This window comes from Benincasa hispida, chromosome 1, assembly GCF_027475165.1.
Source record: "Benincasa hispida cultivar pf3 chromosome 1, pf3_genome.v1.1, whole genome shotgun sequence".
Lineage (NCBI taxonomy): Eukaryota > Viridiplantae > Streptophyta > Magnoliopsida > Cucurbitales > Cucurbitaceae > Benincasa > Benincasa hispida.
Window position 1 is genome coordinate 98,674,829 of NC_143478.1, and position 21,304 is coordinate 98,696,132.

Here is a 21,304-nt window from a genome sequence, read left to right on the forward strand (position 1 = left end):
TGCTAAAATTAATTCCATCAGAGTTCTTTTATCATTTGCAGCAAATTTAGATTGGCCATTCACCAGTTCGATGTAAAAAAATGCATTTATCAATGGTGACCTTGAAGAAGAAGTGTAATGAGCTTACCCCACTAGGTTTTGGAAGTGATCTAGGGCCAGACAAAGTATGTAGGCTAAAGAAATCTCTAAACAACCTTAAACAATCTCCAAGAGCATGGTTTGAATGATTTGGGAAAGTAGTTGCAAATTTTGGATTTCTTCAAAGTCAAGCTAACTACACCATGTTTTACAAGCATTCTACAAATAATAAGGTTACAATTTTGATTGCTTATGTAGATGACATTATTCTTACTAGTGATGATGAAGCGAACTTGAACATGTTAAAGAAAAATCTTGCCAGTGCATTTTAGATCAAGGACCTAGGTACATTAAAATACTTCCTAGGGATGGACTTTGCATTATCTAAAAAGGGAATCTATGTAAATCAAAGGAAATATGTTATTGATCTACTTGGAGAAACAAGTTTAGTTGGGTGTAGGGTAGCCGAGACACCTATTGAACGAAATTTGAAATTTGGAAGCTGCAAAAGATAAAGGAAATAAAGGATAGGGAATAGTACCAAACATTTGAGGGAAAACTTATTTATTTATCTCACACACGCCCAAATATTGCTTTTGTAGTAAGCATGGTAAGTCAGTTCATGCACTTATAGGAACGGTCCACTTTGAAGCTGCATATAGAATTTTGAGATATTTAAAGGCATCTCTAGGAAATGGCATATTGTTTAAGAAACACAACCATTTCCAGGTTGAAGTTTATACAAATGCTGATTGGGCAAGAGGTACAATGGATAAAAGATCTACTTTTGGCTATTCTTCTTTTGTTGGAAGTAACCTAGTCACTTAGCGTAGGAAAAAAACAAAACTTGGTTGCCAAAAGTATTGTTGAAGTAGAATTTAGAGCTCTAGCTCACGATGTATGTGAAAGAATATGGATAAAAGATTATTAGAAGAACTAAAGGTCTTTCGGAAGTCTTCTAAAGGGGTGTATTGTGACAACAAGGCGGTCATCTCTATAGCCCATAATCCAGTTCTACATGATAGGAAAAAAACATATCGAAGCCGACAAACACTTTATTAAGGAGAAAACTGAAACTAGTGTGATATGTATTCCTTATCTTTCCCTAGTATAGAACAAACTATTGATATATTGACTAAAGGGCTACCAAAAGTAAAATTTGATAGAATGATTGACAAGTTGATAATGGAAGATATAGTTAAACCAGCTTGAGGGGGAGTGTTGGTTGTATATATGTTGATGTATTGTAAAATCAATAAAAATCTTATTTTATTCTTATTAGGATATTTTCCTTTAATGTATATAGCCTTTCTCCTATATAAGAAAGTTTTGTATCTCATGATTATTCATTGGAATAAAAAAATAATATATTCCCTCAAATTTAAAACTCTTAAATCACCAATTGACCTAAAAAGTTAGGTAGATTTAATTATGTATCATATAACAAAAATAATGGTTTGAAGAGAAGAAAAAAGAATGGTTTGACCTATTATGTGTCTTCGTCGTTGGACTTTTAATTTTGTTATAAACTCTCAAATTTTATTTTATATTATATTTTTATACCTTTTGCTCTAATTTGAATACGAATCAACAATAAAATTTGGGCATTTTTTGTATTTAAGTTGTATAGCGTGAATATATAAGTTCTTAAGGTTTTTGTTTCTTTTAGTTTCATAAAATTTAGCACAACTTAGCCCCTTGTGGGATATTGACCTAATTGATTCAATAATTACTATCTACAAACATATATTTATCATCAAATTCTAGAATTTTTATTTGATCTATGCAAAGTTTTAGATATATAGAGTTGTGCATAAATGAATTCTATGAGAACTTGACCTTCAGTTGAATTTTCATATGTAGTTGACTCACCTTCCACTGGGACAAGAGGTCTACTTAATCATGATTGTAATTCATCCCACTTTTAGAAGCAACCATTAAATTGAACAATAAGATGTTGATTGATAGTCAATTGGATTTTTCGTTTTTAGTGTTTGAAAATTGTAAATAAAAATAAATATTTTAAAACTACCATTTTAAATTCTCAAAACTCTGACTCGAAATTTTAAAATATAGACAACAAAAGGAAAAAAAAATATATGAAAGTAATGTTTGTAGATTTAATTTTCAAAAACTCCATTTGATAACTTTTCATTTTTGGTTTTTAGTTTTTAATATTAATCCTATATATATCTTACAACATCTTTATTAAGTACAATAGTTGAATTCTTAGCCAAATTCAATTTGGAGATAAAATTAGTGTTTATAGATTTAATTTTCAAAAGCAAAAAACCAAAAACCAAACGTTTATCAAACAGGGCCTTAACCATTTCATTTTTTTTATTTGAAAATTAAGCCTATTTTCTCTCAGTTTCTTACAATGTCTTGGATCATTCTTAAGTATAAAAGTTGAATTCTTACCCAAATTCTAAAAACAAAAACAAGTTTTTAAAGACTATTTTTTTCGTTTTCACAATTTAACTTGGATTTTGAAAGAAGATAATAAAGCAAGAAATTTAGATGTGGAATGAGTTTTTATAGGCTTAATTTTCAAAAACTAAAAATAATAAATGAAATGATTATCAAATGAGACATAAATTTTGTTATATCAAATGGAGCATAATTTATATTGAAGTTGTGTGGTGTTATGTGATTTTTTATTACAATAAATATGAGGTATGAGAATTTGAACTTCTACTGTTGAAATATGCTAATATGTCTAAGGATTCTTTTTAGGTATGTACAAAAATCAAAAAACCCGAACAACTTGGATTACTCAGCCTAAATTATAGTGTAGAATTCTAATCCAACCCATTTACCCCCTAATTTTATTTTGTTTATATTAACTGTTCACCCTATCCATTTTAGATTTGTAGAAGCCACCATGTTTTTAGGAGAGAGTCTACAATAAAAAAAATGTTTACAGTTCACACCCCCACAAACTTTTTTCCTTTAAAAAAATTATAATAATAATAAAAGAAAAATAGCCAAAGTCAAGTAGTTTAATGATATTGATATGTGAGATCGAAGGTTCAGTCTTCTCTCATCTATAAAATTTCTTAATCATATCTAATTATTCTTTATGTATTTTGTAATTTCTTTTTACCTCAACATGATAAAACTGTTTCTTTCTATACTCGTAAGTAAATAAAATCTTCATTTTCTATTAAGAGAAGAAAATATTTCTAACCTATTGGTTAATTTGCTAATTAAGAACGTAATTAAGCTAAGAAAGTTCTCCCTTTAATCCTTTCACCTTTATTTTTAAAAGAGTAATTAATCCTTACACCTTGGATAGGATATCCATTTATATACGTCGTTTTCATTACCCAACACTAAAAAATGAAGTGATATGTCAAAATCAATTGGTTTGTCAGTTGTCATAATTAGATAGAGAAGAAATGTTTCGCAACAATAATCACAATTAAAAATTAAACGTGGTTTTCCAAGCCTATCAAAGGTGAAAAGATAAATATTTATTTTACTTCATCTTATTTATCAATTTTTTTCTCTACTTTTTTTTTTCAAAATTTATTATTATTATCGTTGAAGATTTGATTAGTTGACTTTATAATTTTCTAAGACAATGGTTTCTACGGTTGTCTCAAATAAAGTCTTAACATCAGTTTTAGGCAACAATTTATTTTTCTGCAGAATATTTTCCTTATCTAAAAATGCCTGACTGCAATTTTCTGCTTGATATTTTCTTTTATTGAGACACGACTTATCTTTTCCAAATGAGAATTTGTTTCCTTTCTTGGATTTGATATTTAAAGGGATTTATGCTGAACATTTGGGGTTGCCACTTTTGTTAATCAAACAAGACGTGTTATGTTCTACGTCCATTATTGTGCAACGTTATTCTTACTTGTTGTTTACTATTCCACTGTGCCATTGTTGCCAGAAAAGTGATTCTTAGTAAGAGGAGTCCACACACTGTCAGAAACCGAAGTGTCTAACACTAATATTCTCAAATTTAAGGGGAGCCTAAGTACACTTGAGAGGGAGTCTCACATCGAGAGCCTAGGTGGTTAGTGAGTTGAGCTCTGTGTGAGTCACTGTTGTGATCATGTATAACAGATAATTATGACGTTGTAAATTGCATAACTCTTTAATATCAGTGGATTTTCTTTCCTCAACACATTGCCCCTATATGTAAGTGGATTATCACCGAATTGGGTTACCAACTTCGGTGTGCCTTTACTTGTTTACTTGTTGTTAGTATTTTTGTTGTTAACATCATTTTTAGACAACAATTTATTTTCCTACAGAGTATTTTCCTTATCTAAAAATATCTGGCTGCAGTTTTCTGTCCGATATTTTCCTTCATTGAGATGTGACTTATCTTTTTCAAATGGGAATTTGTTTCTTTTCTTGGATTCGATTATTTAAGGAGATTTATGCTAAAATTTTAGGGTTTCCGCTTTTGTTAATCAAGCAAGACGTGTTCTATTCTACGGTCATTGTTATGCAATGTTGTGTTCTTGCTTGTTGTTTACTATTCCACTGTGCAAGTTCTTCATCTGTTAAAGTGCAAAACTTTGAAGTAAATCATGGTCTTAGGGGGAGCCTAAGCCATTGCTGCCAGAGAAGGGATTCCCAGTCTTAGGGTAAGCCTAAGACTCAGCTTCGGAGAAGGAGTTCTCCATCTTAAGCGTATGCTAAGATTCATTAGTGAAAGGAGTTCGCTGAATCTTAGTGAGAGGAATCTCACACAATGTTGGAAGTCAAAGTGTCTAACATTAATATTCTCAAACTTAGGGGAGCCTAAGTATATTTGAGAGGGAGTCTCACATCTAGGGAGAGTCTAGGTTGTTAGTGAGTTGAGCTCTATGTGAGTCATTGCGTAGTGATGTGTATTATAGATAATTATGACGTTGTAAATTGTACAACTCTTTAATATTAGTTGATTATCACCAAACTGGGTTACCAACTTCAATTTGCCTTTACTTGTTGTTAGTATTTTTGTTGTTACAATACTCGTCAGTGCTTTCTGTTTTACATTCATATTTCGAGTGGGGAGTCATCCTATTTCTTTTTCACTTTGTATCAAAGTAGGTCACTTTCACTTTAGGTGCTTCGATCATGGATGTCATCAAAGAAGGTGACTCTACCACTCGTCCTCCAGTTCTAGATGGAACAAATTGTTCATATTGGAAAGCCCAAATGACAATCTTTTTGAAGTCGATAGATAACAAAACTTGGAAGGTTGTGATCTCTAGGTAGTTTCATCCTACCACCAAAATTGATGATGGAAAGGAAATTTTGAAGTTGAAGAAACTCTTGGACAAGAGAACCATTGAGCAGAAGAAAGATCGTTCCAAACCCAATGTGAAAGAACAAAACATTTACAATCATACAATAGTTATGCATCATCAAGCAAATTATAGCATGCTTTTAAGTTAAATACATAGAGATCGACATAGCTTTGAAGAATTCTTCTTCAAGTATTCCCTAGATCAACACTAGTCAAGCGTCCAGGAAAACTCGATCAAATGGATGAACGCAACGAACAACCACTAAAAATCACAAACTATTAGATCCTCGAACACAATCGAGTAATACTCGATCCTCGACCCTCGAACAGTAAACTTGACACCACCAAGAGGTTACCTTGGTATTCTCGGTGTGAGAATGCAGGAGGTATGGGCTTTGTGTGGATTTGGTAGAGGGAAGAAGGTACTAAACAATCGAGTAAGTGGGAGAATGAGAAACTTCTATCGTATAGAGTTGGATACTCAATCGTATAGTAAACGAGGAGCTATCGTCTAGTAACGAGGAGCTTGATCGTTTTCTCTTTCAAAGGTTATCATATAGCTTTTCTTTACCCGATCAAAATGAGTTGCATTAATGAAAAATGAAAACCGTTTTCACTTTTATCCATCAGTTATTAAAACTGATTAAAAACTTCCCACTCAAAGGGTTAAAGGAGAAAAAATTAACCAACCACAATTATCTTATAATTGTTTTATTATAAATACAAATACATATAATAACTAATTTAAAATATTATATTTATATCCTATAGTTTTAATATCACATCATATGTAATATTTAAACCATAGTTCCTCCTTTATTGCATTTAAAAGAAATCATATATTTATATTAATTCCTCCAATTAATGTATCTAATACATCAAATCAATTATATCACATATAATTGAATCAATTTAATTATATCATATATATAATCAAATTCCTCTTGTTAATTTGAACACTTCAAACTAACCCAAAAACTGATTCACAACATAAATCCGTTGAGCTACCAATGGGATCTTATGGACCTGTAGTTTGAAGCTCCAACGGTATGTGAATAACTGACTAAACTCTTTAATCACGATATCCACCACACATTAACTACCGGGCACTTTACTAAAGACCGACAACTGCACTCTTCACACTACAAATATATTTCTGTGTCCATCGAATATAACCAATCAACAGTACAATGACCCTTCACAAATCTCTCGTAAGTATAGTTGGACCAATTTACCATTTTGCCCCTGTAGTTTCATCTAACTTCTTAAGTACTACTGATTCCTCTAATGAACAATACATCATAGTCCCACATTGTTCAATCCCCGGAATCAGCCCTTAAGGGAGCAATTTATCTACTTACCCCTACTCCGGGGAAGGAGTGAATTCCATCTTGTGTAACTAAGTTCCCAACTCTCTAATCAAACGAATCCCTAAAGTCTAACAAGATATTTTTAATAAAATCTACTATTTTTCATTTTTGTGTATAAAAATTAATTGTATACGACCTCATGTATATCTTATACATGACTTACAACCATTTCACACCATCCTGAATATAGTTCAATTGGTTTAAACATATACCTTCATTTAAGAGGTTAGAAAGTTTGAATCCTTCCATCTCTCATATGCCATATAGTTGAACATCTAAAAAAAATAGAACACACACAAATATTTCATGAGGAGAATAATTATTTTACCGTATAGTAAGTTTCTAGTAATAATATAAAAAGTGGGTTACAAATGTTACAATAGTTCATAAAGGATGTATAGCATTACTATAATAGTTTCAAACATAATAAACTTCAAAAGAGTATTAGAAGTTGGAGGTCTCATCCATCACCATAATGTTTGTACTAAAAACAAAAGTAGTACTCAATGGAATTTCAAATTTTAAAGAAACATTCCCTATAAACCTTCCAAAAACATAAAATAAAATTAGACATACGTATATATATTCAATACTATCTCAAAATAACTCCTAAATCATGTCAAAATTTCATAATTTTTCAACAAGTGTATATAACTCAACAAGAAAACAAGTTCTACAAGATAAAAATGAGAAAGAACGAGAGAGAAGGAAAAAAAAAAAGTTGAAATGATATAGCAAATAAGGGAGTAGCACAAAAAAAACTTTAAAAAAAAAAAAAGAAAGAAAAAGGAAAAAAAGAAAAATCATATGGGACAATAAATAAATAAATAATAAATTAGAAGGGCATATTATTATTAATTAATCCTTCCTTCCATAGTGAAGAAGCATTAAGTGATTTGTGGTTGAGGTGTGAGGAAGCAAAGTGAAGATTGAGTTTGATGAAGAAGTATTCCAAATCCTATCTCTTACATACTCCAATGTCCAAAATGGAAGCAACTCTTGCCCTCTACATCTTATCTCTATCTGTTATGCATCAAAAAAAAAAAAAAAAAAAAAAAAAAAAAAAATTATATATTTTTCATCATTTATTAAACATGTACATAGATTCAAATAAAAGAAGTGAATAGAGATCCAGAGTATTGAGTTTGAAACATTTACTACATACTATATAATGGATGCTATCTAATATTCATCTAAGTAAATAAGATTATGAAGTTTATATTTTAGGTTTAAAAATAATTCCGACTCCTAAAATTTAGTCTCTTGTTTTTTTTGGATAATATGTGAGGTGGAAAATTCAAACGTCTAACCTTAAGGTCAGTAATACAAACTTTATTATTATTTTTGAGTACATCAACAGGGTTGATGATTGAATCTTTGACCTCTAGTGGGCTATCCTTATTTTGACATCTTAACTTTTCTTTTTCTTTCTTCTCTAACTATTGAATATATATATGTTTTTTAAGATACGGGTTGTGGGTCAGTAGATGCACCGGATTATCCAACTAGGCTGATACAATTTTAACATCTTCATTATATTCTACGTCTCTTCGTTGATATTCAATAGGCACGAGTACAAAGGGCTAGAGTTAATGATAATTGAAGAAGGGATTATAATCTTTGAAGAGCTTAGATTTGTAAGACCAACAACCAATGTGCATGTGAATATCTTCCAAAAATATTGAATATATTTCAACTCCAAAAATTTTTCAATTCTTATATGTAGGTGAATGAATAATATAGGTCCCTATTATATCTCATTGACATGAATTATTAATGATATATGAATGCTATTGACAATAAAAATAGATCATCTATGTCAAATTTTCATGCTCTAAGGGCTGAGGTTGTAATTTATGAAAATTCAAAGGAATATGTTAAGCAAAAAATTTGGTTGAAATAACATTCAAAGGAAAAAATAAAAATACTATATTATAGTATCTATTTGTCTTTGATGTTTAATAATATATGCAAAATGTTTTTTTCTCTCCAAAAACCAAGAAATGAATATGAATGAATAATGAGAACTATATTTTTATTAGCTTAGAAACAACCTATAAGTTTTTGGACTTCTAACATTTGAATTAACTTGGAAAAAAGTGGTTTTCAACGAATTCATTATTATTTAAATATTTTTGATAAAAATGGATTAAAATACACTTGAAAAGTTATTTTAAGTGGTTGTCGAACACTCCAATTTCTTTCAAAATGATTTATTTCTTAAAGTAAACACTTGAAAATGTATTTCAAACACACTATAAGACATTTAATATTAGGCTAAATTATAAAAAATACCCTTGAACTACACATTTTGTGTAAAAAATATCCCCGAAGTTTCAAAAGTTTCAAGTACCATCTGAAGTTTCAAAGTTTCAAAGTTTTAAAAATACCCTAAACTTCCAAAATAAGTTAAAAAATACCGTTGATGTTAGTTTTGGATGAAACAATTAACTTTTTTTTTTTTTCAAAAATACTCTTGAACTTTCAAAAGTTTAAAAAATACCAACTTTTAGAAAAAGTTAAAAAATACTCTTCTTCTTATATGAACAGAAATCGTTAATACCGTCTTACCTCTCTATTTTCCAACTTTTCTCCCCTCCTTCTTCAATACACTCTTACTCTCCTTTTTGTTAACTATTTGACACTTATTTATCTAAAATAAATAAATAAATAAAATTGAACACTTCAATTAAGGTATAGGAACTATAATAAGAAAAAGATAATAAATAAAGTACCAAATGATTTTCAAACTTGCATATTTTTTAAAAAAATTGTATGATAGTAGTTGTGTGTGTTAGTAGCCAAATACTTTTTTATTCGACTATTTATAGTTTTGGTATATTTTAAAAGGAGGTTTTGATTTTATAATTTTATAAAATTTGGTGGGATTTTATGTTTTAACTTAAAATTTTGGTTTTTATTTTGATTATTGAGAAAACTGGTGTAAACTAAGAATTGAAAAATGAAGAGAAATATGAGAGTATTTATATGAAAAAAAAAATGAGGATATCTATATAATTTATTTTAGAATTTGTTCTTTTCGAACTTAAGAGAACTTCAAACAAATTGATCACCATATTAATGGTAGAACATTTTTGATAACTTTTTGTTTTGATTTTTAAAATTATTTTTCTCACGAGGAATTCACAGTTTTTGTTCAAATATTAATAAAGGAGATATTTTTTAACTTTTATTAAGTTAAGGGTATTTTGAAACTTTTGAAAATTTAGAGTAATTTTGAAACAAAACTTTAATGGTTTTATCCAAAACTAATGGTAAGAATGTTTTTTGAATTAATTTTTAAAATTTAAGGATATTTTTGAAATTTTTAAAATTTCAAAAATATTTTTGATACAAAATATAAAGTTTAAGAGCATTTTTTTTATAATTTAACCCATTCTTATGTTCTCATATTCATGTATGTGGTTGAAGAATATTTTTTTTTTTTGGAAGAGATAAGAGAGAGAGTATTAGAATTTATGATGTCTTTTTATCCCTCTAGATATATATTCCTAAAACTCCCAAACAAGTGGGTGGTATTTTTAAAAGGGAAAATTTCCTTCCAAATATTGAAGTCATCCTTTGTCATTTTGCTTACATGTTTTTCCATTCTATACACCTCTCTCTATTTAATGAAAGAATGATCCTAAAATGGAAAAATAAATAAAACAAAACTAATGTTAGTGTAGAAACACATAAGAGTCTATTTTCTCTATCTAAACTATAGTGAGAGAGTGAAAAAAGATAATAGGGTCCATAATCTCTTCCCACCTATATAGTGGAGGACATAATTGGAATTCATGATTCATTTCCCCAATCTAGAGATTCCTAATCTTCCAAAAAAAAAAAAAAGATGAAATTGAAAGGAATGATGTATAATTGAAAACAAAACACTTCAAAAAAATAAAAAATAAAAAATTACATGGTAGGAGGGAATATTTTGATGGAGGTATATACCTTAACCAATTAAGTCAAACTCAAGTTTGACAAAATACTTTTACGAGTAGTATTTTAAAGTAAATATCTCTAATATGTTTAATACTTTGTTAACAAATACCATTTTGTAAACAATAAAAATATTTTTAATTAATTAAAGACAGTACTCTCTTCATAGTTTTAAAAAGTCATACCAAATTTATTGTAAAATATCTCTGAATTCACTTAAGAATATTTAAACGGGGTGCTTGACCTAAATAGTTAAAGTTATACCATCATTCTCTATTTGATTCGAAGATAGAATTTATAGATTCACAACTAAAAAATATAAGTTTTATGTTCTATTAACTTATTAAGCTATAGGTTTTATGACTTTACAACTTTGGTCTTTGTCCTAAACACTTGAAAAAAAAATCATCTAAGATGTGCTTGAGAAGAGTCCAAAAGATTAAAAAAACACTTTTAAGCCACTTCTATACAAGCCCTTGATTACCTAAATTGTCATTTCCCTCTATTAGGGATAGGTGTATCCAATGAATTAAGTCAACTTTCATCCACTAGTAAAAAACAGTTAACAAAATAGGTAAAGAATGAAGAATCATTAAGCCTAGGAATCAACACCACAAGTTAAAGTTATTTCATATTAAAAAAAAATGTTACTTTTCTTAAAACACTCACTCACACAATAATAATTTAATTACTACTTTCTTTAAAACAATATTAAAGAAATACTTACAAGTAAAAAAATTTTATAACCTCCCCTCTAAAAATAATTTTTAAATTTATAAAAGAGTAACAACTCAACTCACACGAAGTTGTACCATCAATTTTAAAAATTATCTTCAAAATCTGAGTTTCAATCCCCATATCCTACATATTGTAAAAAAACAAAAAGACTAGAATTGAATTCAACAACTATATTTAATGCGACTGTTACATTGGGACTGCTCCTATAAACTCTTGAATATATATATGTTGAAATCTGATCTTTTTATCCTTTCTATATCCAATAATGTAAAATCATTAATCACGTTGTATTAACCTCAGATATTTTTAAATATCTTTAAATGAATTAAGATAAAATAAAAAGAAATAAAAAAGAAAACCCTAATTCCACAAAAAAAATGTAAGTAGTGGGAAAGATATAATAGATTGAAAGGATAGGGTGGCCAATATCCTCCCCACGTTCTCAAAGAACTAAGGAAAAAGTTGATTATTATGGGACCCAAACAAGACTTTGCTCCTAAGCCAAATCTCATCATAGCCATCACCTTCTACATTTTATATATATATATATATATATATATATATATATATTAATTAAATTCCAATTAAATTAAGCTAAACTAGAATTAATCAAACCCATAATGCACGGCGATGAATAAGCCATGTATATACTAAAAGAAGAAGAATAAGAAGGAAAAAAAATGAAAAACCTTATGTTAAGTAAAAAGATATACATTTTTCATGCACTTCTCCTCCACGTTACAAGAAGAAGCCCTATTTTATTATAAGGTCAACATACATTTATTTTTATTATAAAGTTTTTATTAACCTAGCCGCCCTATGTTCTATAGATTCATAATATTTTTTTAAAGCTTTTTTTTTTCCCAATCTCTCTCTCCAATCATTGTCAAAGGCTCTTATCTGTCCTTTCATGCTTAATTTTTTGCCCTTTTTCAACAAATTGAAATGATTCTGCTCTACACATTATCCTTTCATCTTCATGCACAATAACAACTCTGATTTTTTTTTTTTTTTTTTTTTTTTTTCACGTAAAATTTTGGCAAAAACAAAGTGGGGTTTTGATATAAATAAAGATTCTTTCTTTCTAGTCGTGTTTCACTTTTTTTTTTTTTTTTTTTGAAATTTCTTTTAATTTGAATTCTAATATCTATATTTTCAATATTTTTTTTTTTTGAAGATCTTATTTTTTTGTGGGTTTTAATTTATTTTCAAAATAATGTATTATTATTAGAATATGGACAAAATAGAGTTTATAGTACTTTCAATAAATTAAAAAGTTAAAAAGAGAAAAATACCTTCTTAGTCTCTAAATTTTAAGTCTAATTTCCATTTGGTCCTCGATTTCAAAATATTATACATAGTCTTTTAAGTTTTCTTTTTTTTTTTTTTTTAAATTTTTTTTGAAGAGGTATTATAATTAAAGTGTTAGGGGGGGGGGGGGAGAATCAAACCTCAAACCACGAGGTTGATAGTATGAACATTATGCCAATTAAGCTACGCTCTTGTTGGTTAGTCTTTTAAGTTTTAATCCTTAGGTTTCAAGATGTTTTAATTTTACTGTTGAGATTTAGTTTTGTTTTAATTTGGTAAGTTTCAAGATCTACCATTTTAATTAATCTTGATTTTTCAATGAATACTTACTTTTTATCTTTAGTCTAAATGTCTATTAATTAATTTATGAGATTTAAAAGACTTATAATGAATGAAGTTTCACTATTTTTCATTACTATTTAAATTTTAAATTCACTTCATAATTATTTTAGATTTATTAATAGATATTATTTTGCTAATGATTGAAAGTGAGTATTTAAAGAAAAAACGAAGTTAAAAGTGTAAATCTAAAATCTAGGGACCAAATTGAAAGAAAACTCAAATATCAGAGGCAAAATTGCAACATTTTGAAATATATGGACTAAATTAAAGCTAAACTCAAAACTCAAAGACTAAACGTTAACATTTTGAAATTTAGAGACAAAAATGTATATTTTTCCAAAAATTAAATTTAGAAAAAAAAAATCTCTAAAAAAAAACTACAAATTTAAACTTTTATACAACCCCTTTCTAAATTTATTTCAAAAGCTAGCCTCTCTAAATGTGTAAACTCAAAAGAAAAACCAATTAACTTTAATCCTCAACAACTTTCCCAAAAACACTAATATTTTGTCTCTATATAATAAAGATGGTGATCCATACTTGGAGATAAATAATTATTGTTTTATTTTTTTCATAGGACTTAAAATGTGAGAATTAAAATAAAGAAAGGCCTAAGCTTCTAATTAATACTAAAACAAATAAATAAATTAATAAAAGTTTATAAATGGGAATGATAAAGATTGAAATGTTGGAATATGTGTGTGGTTGGTGGTATGGTCATGTAAACATCAAAAGTGCACCACTTAAAAGAAAATAAAAAAGATGGGTTTTGATGAGACATTTGAAGTGTAATCAATATGGGCCTACCCTCCAACAAAATGTGATCATTTTTCCAAAAAAAAAAAAAATAATAATAATAATAATAATTAATTAACTAATTAATTAGAGAAAAAAAAAGAAAAAAGAAAAAAAAAAAGAATTAAAATCTCTAACAATTCCTTGGCTGACTTAAATCACTCGAAAGCATGACGAATACAAATTCCATAGTTCTTAATGCCTAAAGAATTTTATTTTTCGGGTCCACTTGTCGCTTTCTCGATTTAACACATCATTTTTCTTCTATGTACAATTTATAATCAATTTTTTTTTTTTAAATTTTTTTTTTCACTTTTTGTTTCTTGTATGTTAGTGGGTCTCCAAAAGAGTGCATGCTAAGCCAATTCTACCTTTATTTTATTTTTTTCTTTTTCCCATTCATACACATAAACACAAAAGCATCCAAGTCAATATGAAACTCTATGCATGACAAAGATATATTATTGCACTTTAGAAAAAAAGAAAAGGAAGAGAGACACAATATATGTATACATACACACATACTAAAAAAAAATAGATAAAAGAATGTATAAAAAATAATTAATATTCGATAAAAATAGATAAAATAAAAAAAAGTGTGCATTTTTATTTTTGTGTGTTCAATCTCCTATTTATTAATAATATATTAGAAGAAATGTCAAACTATTTACAGAAATAGTAAAAAAACACTTATAAATACTGGTTGACTTATATCAGCATTTATCAATAATAAAATTCTATTGGTTTTTATCAAGTCTCTCTCAAAGGTAATTACAATTTTGCTATTTTGTATAAATAATTCCCTTTATTTTTCTAATTTTGAAAATCCACCAATATGAAAGTAATATATATTAAGCTGATTGCAGTGTATGAAATGCTAAAATGAAGTAACAATTAATTTTTAGGTGTTTAGTAGTAGGGTTGATTTTTTTTAATGATAAATTATTTGCAAAAAGACTAGACTGTACATAATTTCATGTATTTTTTTTTCATACATAGTAAAAAAAAAAAAAAAAAAAAAAAATTCCATTAAAATTTATTTTTTACCCTATGACAAAATTTTAACGGGTAATGTTTATCCAGATTGCACTCAATTTTTTTTTTTTATATATATATATATATTTACTAAATAGGACATATGAGATGGAATGACACTTTAAAAATATACTTTATTTTGCTTATATCATGATCATTATTTTTATTTAGTCAATTCAAATATAACACAAGACTAGTGAAAATATATTATATGACTATAGGGAAGAGTTTTTTCATATTCTAATCACACATTTGTTAATTAACTAAAAAAAAATCAGTCACATTTTCCTATATATTTTGTTATCATTTATTTCTAGACATATACTACAACTTTTAACAATGTTAAATAAAATTTTCAATATTTAAATATATGTTTAGCTAATAATTTATTTTTTTGAAATAAAGTTTAACTAATATTTATTTGAACTATATTTCATTACTTAAACCCTAGTTATTTTGATCACTACTCTTTAATCATACTTTGCAAAAATAAGAGTTTAAATTTATATATGTACTTTATCATAAAGTGTTTTCTTAATATGGTAAAGGGTTGTTTTAATGCATGCTATTCAATTAAAGCAAAAAAAAAAAAAAAAAAAATCAATTTAAATACTAAAAATACGTCCTTTTAAAAAAACCCTATAAATACTAAAAATAGATTAATAAGCTGACAATATTTATAACTCTTTATTGTAAAGTAAGTTTAAAAATAAATTAGCTAATTTGATTTCTTGAAACTCTATCTCCAATAAGAAAAATCTTAATTGGCAGCTACATTGTAATTATTATCGATGATGACTGATCAACTGGTAAATAAAATTTAAATACTTATAGTTTTTCTTTCTCTCACATGGATTCAAAATACCCTGTATTTTTTTTTTTTTTAAAAACCCTGATTTATGAATATTTAAAAAATCTATACTTATTGAAATATACGTTTTTAACCATTTTTAAAAGAATAAACAATATGTTTGCCAAATACACTGTATCTACTAAAAGCAATACTAAAATTTTAAGTTCTTCCTAAAAAAGTGTAAAACGCAATTTCCTTCTGTCTGAAGATTCGAAATTTCTAAGATGTAAACTAAAATTATAATATATTCGAGGGCTGTTTTGAAATATAAAAAATTGTTGAAAAATATTTTCAAATATAACAAAATTTCATTATCTATTACTAATAGACATTGCTAGACATCTATCAAATATCTATTAGTGTCTATCATTGATAGACTATGACATTTTGTTATATTTAAAAATATTTTCAATAGTTTTATCATTTACAACTACCTTATATTCAAATTCTATAAAACATGAGAATATACTTTTAAAATTAAAAAAAAAAGTTATAGATGAATAAAATATTATATAATTTATGTGTTCTTTGTTTTCTAATAATTATTAGTGAAGAACTATTGATATTACATTATTAAGTGTGAGCTTGAAAAGCATAATGATAAGCGCTACAAATGCTTTTATCAATTTAGATATCTATATTATTACTATGAATAATTTTGCTTATTAATTCATCCATGTTAACCAACACTTTTTATAATGCAAGCAATGATAGTTTTTTTTTTTTTTTTCCTTTGGGGGGAGAGGGGGTAAAAAACATGTTAGCAATCATATTCTATTAAATTGTTATATGTACTTTAAACTTTCATTTATTAAATGCTACATATATACACATCATCTAGGTTCTTATTTTCCATTTTTTCTTAAAAAATTGTATCTAACAAAAATTTGAATTCTATATTAAAACTCATTTAAAAGATTTTGTTTTAACATAATGGTTAAGCTATGATGTGTCTTATGTTTGGTAATTATCTAAGAATCCCTAGTATAAATGGAAAATAATTATTAATATTACAAAAAATATGTAAACTCATCTACATATGACATATGACAAGCTACCAACTTATGAAATTGCCTTTCTTTTATTGTTTTTATAGGGTACAATTATGATCTTGCCCTTGTGGTCTTCCTTAAGTCATCTAGAATACCTTATATATGAATATATTCTAAAAAAAAAAAAAGAGAAGAACTTGTGAATAAATTATATGTTTTAATTTACTTAAAAATCTTGGGGTCTATTTTGATAAGGGTTTCATTTTTGTTTTAAAGAGTAATGTTTATCTATTATTATTTTTGGAGTTTTTTTAATCTATATTCAATTTTTTTTTATAATACTATTGTTATATTTCTAAAAATAAAAGGGCAGTTTCAACATTTATTTGGATTTTTATAAAATTTTTCTTTTTGAAAAGTTGGAACTAAAAGAAGAAGCTTCTGTTAAACAAACATCATTTTAGAAATTAAAAAAAAAAAAAAAGGAAAAAAATTCTTTATAGGATGAGCCTAATTAATTTGAGCTTCAAAATTTTTAATATTTTCATGCAATATTAAAACAAGAGAGAGTCGAGCATTATACATAAAAAAGTTTAGTTTTCTTAATTCATAAATATTAACTATATAACATCTTAAATTAGTTTCATGTGTGTATAGTCTTCTAGTCCAAGAAATGCTAACCAAAAAAAGAAAAAAAAAAAAAAAAGGAAGAAAGAAAAAACAGGGAAACCTTAAAAGCAATAGACATTAAAAGAGACAAGCTAGCTAGCTAGCATTCTTAAAGGTAAAGATTGGTTAATATTTTATTCTCCTATGTTGGTTTGTTTTTAATATAAGTCTCCTGTTCTATAGAGAAGCAAGTTTTTGTCTAATTATTTGAGAATAAACATTTATTTTTCCTTTGATTCCTCCATTATTATTCATGAATTAACTTTAAGGTTTCTAATGAAGAAAAGAAAGTTGGTAGGTTGTTTTCTTTACACATATTTTAATTTTTGCTAAAACACTTTTTCTTGAATCCAGTAGTGAATGGGATACAATAAAACACATTAAAGTCTATGGGTTTCTAAATTATAATAAATTTTTTTTATAAAATATTTAATGATTTCCTTTGAGTAAATTTAATCTTTGATTACCATAAAAAAAGGAGAAAAAAAAGAAGAGAAAAACCTTTCCTGTTAACTAAACCCTAAATATGCTAAACCGTTTATTAAGCATGATACATGAACTATTAATCGAAAGGTTAAAGATTCGAATCTCTCATCCTATATGTTATTGATAGAAAAAGAAATGTGCCTAAAATCTTATGTAGATATATTTATATTTACTACTTTACTATTTTGTAAAATTAGAAAACGATCATTATCCTTGATTTTAAAATTAATTCTAAAGAAAGATATGATTTGCAAATCTTGAAAATTATAATCCATTATTATAAAAAAAAACACACAAATAAATATAATCAACAAAAAAGAAAAAAATGCAGGTTGTCAAAGTGAGATTAACTCAATCGTAATTGACATGACCTTCCACTCTAAAGGTTAAAGGTTTGATCCCTATCTCTACCGTAGTTGCATTCAACAAAGAAAAAAGAAACAAAAAAAAATGCAAACCAAGTTAATATAATTTGCTATTTATCCAATTATTATAAATAACTAACCATCTTAATTAACTGCTAAAAAGCTAGTTTTTGTACACACATATATAAATATTATATGGTGTAAAATAATACAAAAACATAAAGTATGGGGTTACTATTAATTAATTAATTAACATCCTAGAAGCCTAGAAGATGGAACCTAAATGAAGCCCTATTTTAGTTTTGATGTTTCCATCAGATCAGTAACACCAAACCATAAATCCAAATAATACCTTTAAATGCAAAATATCAATATAACTACAAAGCAATTAATTAATTAATGGTGAATTAATCTTAGTTTTCCATTTCTTAAAATAATTTTCTTCCTTAATATTCTCATAATTAAATCTAATGAATAAAAGCTTAAATTGTTCATATGTAATAATATATAATGAAATTAAGCAAAAACATGAAGAGAATTAATAAAAAGAAGTTCATTGTTTATAAATACCTCTGATTCGCTATCCAGATGGAGCTTATTAACCAAATACTTCATTACCAAACCAACTGTCATCTTTTCATCCCTATTAATTTCAAAGAACCAAAATAAATAAATAAATAAAATAAAGAAGTCATATGTAAGGAAAAAAAAAAAAAGATGATGATCCAAAAAGTTTTAGTATTCTTTTTTGGTTTCAACTTTAAAAGTTCAATCAAAATTAGAAAAAAAAAAAAAAAAAGATAGAAAAAGGGAAGAAAGAGAGAGCGAGATAGATATTAAAGTCAAAGGCAAAATAAATAAATAAATAAATAAATAAAAGGAGAAATTTAATTAGGGTTAATTAGAGAGAAAAATCTCACTTGATTCTGAGATAACTTTTTGATATTTGAGGCAAGATTGGCTCTTTTCCTCTGCATTAACAAACCCAAAATCAAAGTTTTAGACAACAATTTGATTATGATATGTAATAATAAGAAACAAAGAGGATATGTAAATTTTTTATTTTTATTTTTTTATTTTTTCTACTTACTGATTTTCTAAGGCTTTTAATGTAAACCAAATACCAGAATGGGGCCGGCGGGGAGGATTTATAATTCTGACGTCGGAGCTCGGCCCGGCCGTGGCGGTGTCGACTCCGACACTCTGGAATTGGATTAATGGCCTGCCTAAGTAAGAACTCCGACGACTGCTGACCGGTAGAGAATAAGAAGACGACACAGCCGATGTTGACGGAGAGGAAGAAGACGGGACCCCGGTTCCGACACCGGCCACCGGCCTAAATGCCCAATTAATCTCTTGCTGTACAAAGTTGGAAGAACTAGAAGTTCCCAAAAACAAAGGCATGGCTATTCCTGTCTCCGTCTTCGTCCCCGTTTTGGATGTCGTCGCAGTCTCAGAGCTCGAGAAATCCGAAACCCACCTCGAATAATTCGTCGGAATTTCCCGACCGCCACCGGGTAATAGATCTAGCTCCACCAAACCCGAGCTTGATCTTCCGAGGATCATCAACTCTCGTTGATCGTATTTTACTCCGGTTACGCTGTCACCGCCGCCGCGGCTGCCACCTATACTTAATTGAAGCCAGCCATCATCTCTATTAGAGGGGGCTTGATCATTAAAACTATTAGTTGTGGAATCATCTTCCGCCATGTGAGGATCAAGAGAAATTAGATTAGGATTAGATCCTAAATAATAATAATAATAATAATATTGATTACAAAGTGGAGCACCACCATTCATGAGATGGTCGGCGCCGCCGCAAGGATGGTGTTTGGAGAGGTGGTTTAGGGTAGCAACCATTGTCATGTCCGGCGAGCCGGGAATCGAACGGGAAGAACCGTGGTTGTACGAGTACGATGGTCGATCAGGGGGAGGTTTTTGTGGTGAGAGGGAGCCATGGATGAATATTGAAGAAATTATGAGAAGAAAAATGGTTAATTTGAGGAGCCATGGAAGATGATGAAGGGTTTGTTTGAGAGGAGAAAAAAAGAGAGACCCATTAAGAAAAAGAAGAAGATGATGAGGGTTTTTGGTTGTGGTGTTTGTTTGATCATAATCATGTCTATGGGATTGGGAAGGAAAGTATAAAATTTAATAATAATCACAACTAAAAATTATTCTTCCTAATTTTTCATTATTTTCTCTCTCTATCTTTGGAACCTTGTGGAGATGATGAAATAGTTGCAGAAGAGAGAGAAAAGAAAGGAGAGAGAGATTGTTCAGTTGGTGTGATGTGTGTGATATAATTTAGGTTATAAAAGATTTCTAGTTTCCTACTTTGGCACTTGCAACTTTTTGTTGTTTGTGAATTGTTTTTTCTTTTTAATGTATTTACTTCCTCTACTTTTTCTTTTAAACAATAAATTATAAGAGTCTATAGTCCATCATTATTATAGTTCGTGGGATTATGTAAACTATTTTAATTTGAGTTACAAATGAAAAAAAATTATTATTATAAATGAGAAGAGATGATGGTTACAAAATAGTAAGATAATAAAAATTTTCAAATAGTTTTACCATAATTATAATAATTGGTAACTTCAATTATTATAATATGAGACCCAAACACTGAGTAAGTTACAATAGCCCACTCTACCAAGGTAAGTTGGAGTTCCAAATGCTCCTTAAAGAATTAAAAATTTAGACTCTGTTTGGTAACTATTTTGTTTTTTTTTTATTTTTTTAAAGTTAAGCGTGTAGACACTATTCCTACCTTCAAATTTCTTTCTTTAATATCTACTTCCACCAATGGTTTACAAAACTAAGTCAAATTTTTAGAACTAAAAAAACAACTTTCAAAAAGTTGTTTTTGTTTTTGAAATTTGGCTAAGAATTTAACCATTGTTCTTTAGAAAGATGCAAATCGTTGTAAGAAATATAGATGGAATAGTCTTAAATTTCAAAAACAAAAACAAAAGACTAAATGGTTACCGAATGAGGCCTTAGTTTTTTTTGCTTTTCTTTTTTTCTTTTTTTCTTTTTAAAAAAAATTGAGATAGAAGAATTCA

General features: G+C 27.7%; 1 protein-coding gene across 2 annotated transcripts; it reads right to left on the bottom strand.

Moving 5' to 3' along the window:
* Positions 1–7,308: 7,308 nt before the first annotated feature.
* Positions 7,309–20,563, bottom strand: LOC120072580 (uncharacterized). 2 transcript variants are annotated; one of them, XR_016523831.1, is made up of 4 exons: positions 19,361–20,526; positions 19,157–19,207; positions 18,807–18,879; positions 7,309–7,728 (listed from the first exon to the last, which is right to left on the bottom strand). XR_016523831.1 is itself a non-coding variant. In XM_039024976.2 (4 exons), exons 1-4 carry the CDS (start codon positions 20,100–20,102, stop codon positions 7,564–7,566), a joined length of 1,065 nt encoding a protein of 354 aa, XP_038880904.2. In that variant the 5' UTR covers positions 20,103–20,563; the 3' UTR covers positions 7,309–7,563. The 2 variants fall into 2 exon arrangements, 1 of the variants encoding a protein (XP_038880904.2); XM_039024976.2 differs by having other exon boundaries at positions 19,327–20,563.
* Positions 20,564–21,304: the final 741 nt, after the last annotated feature.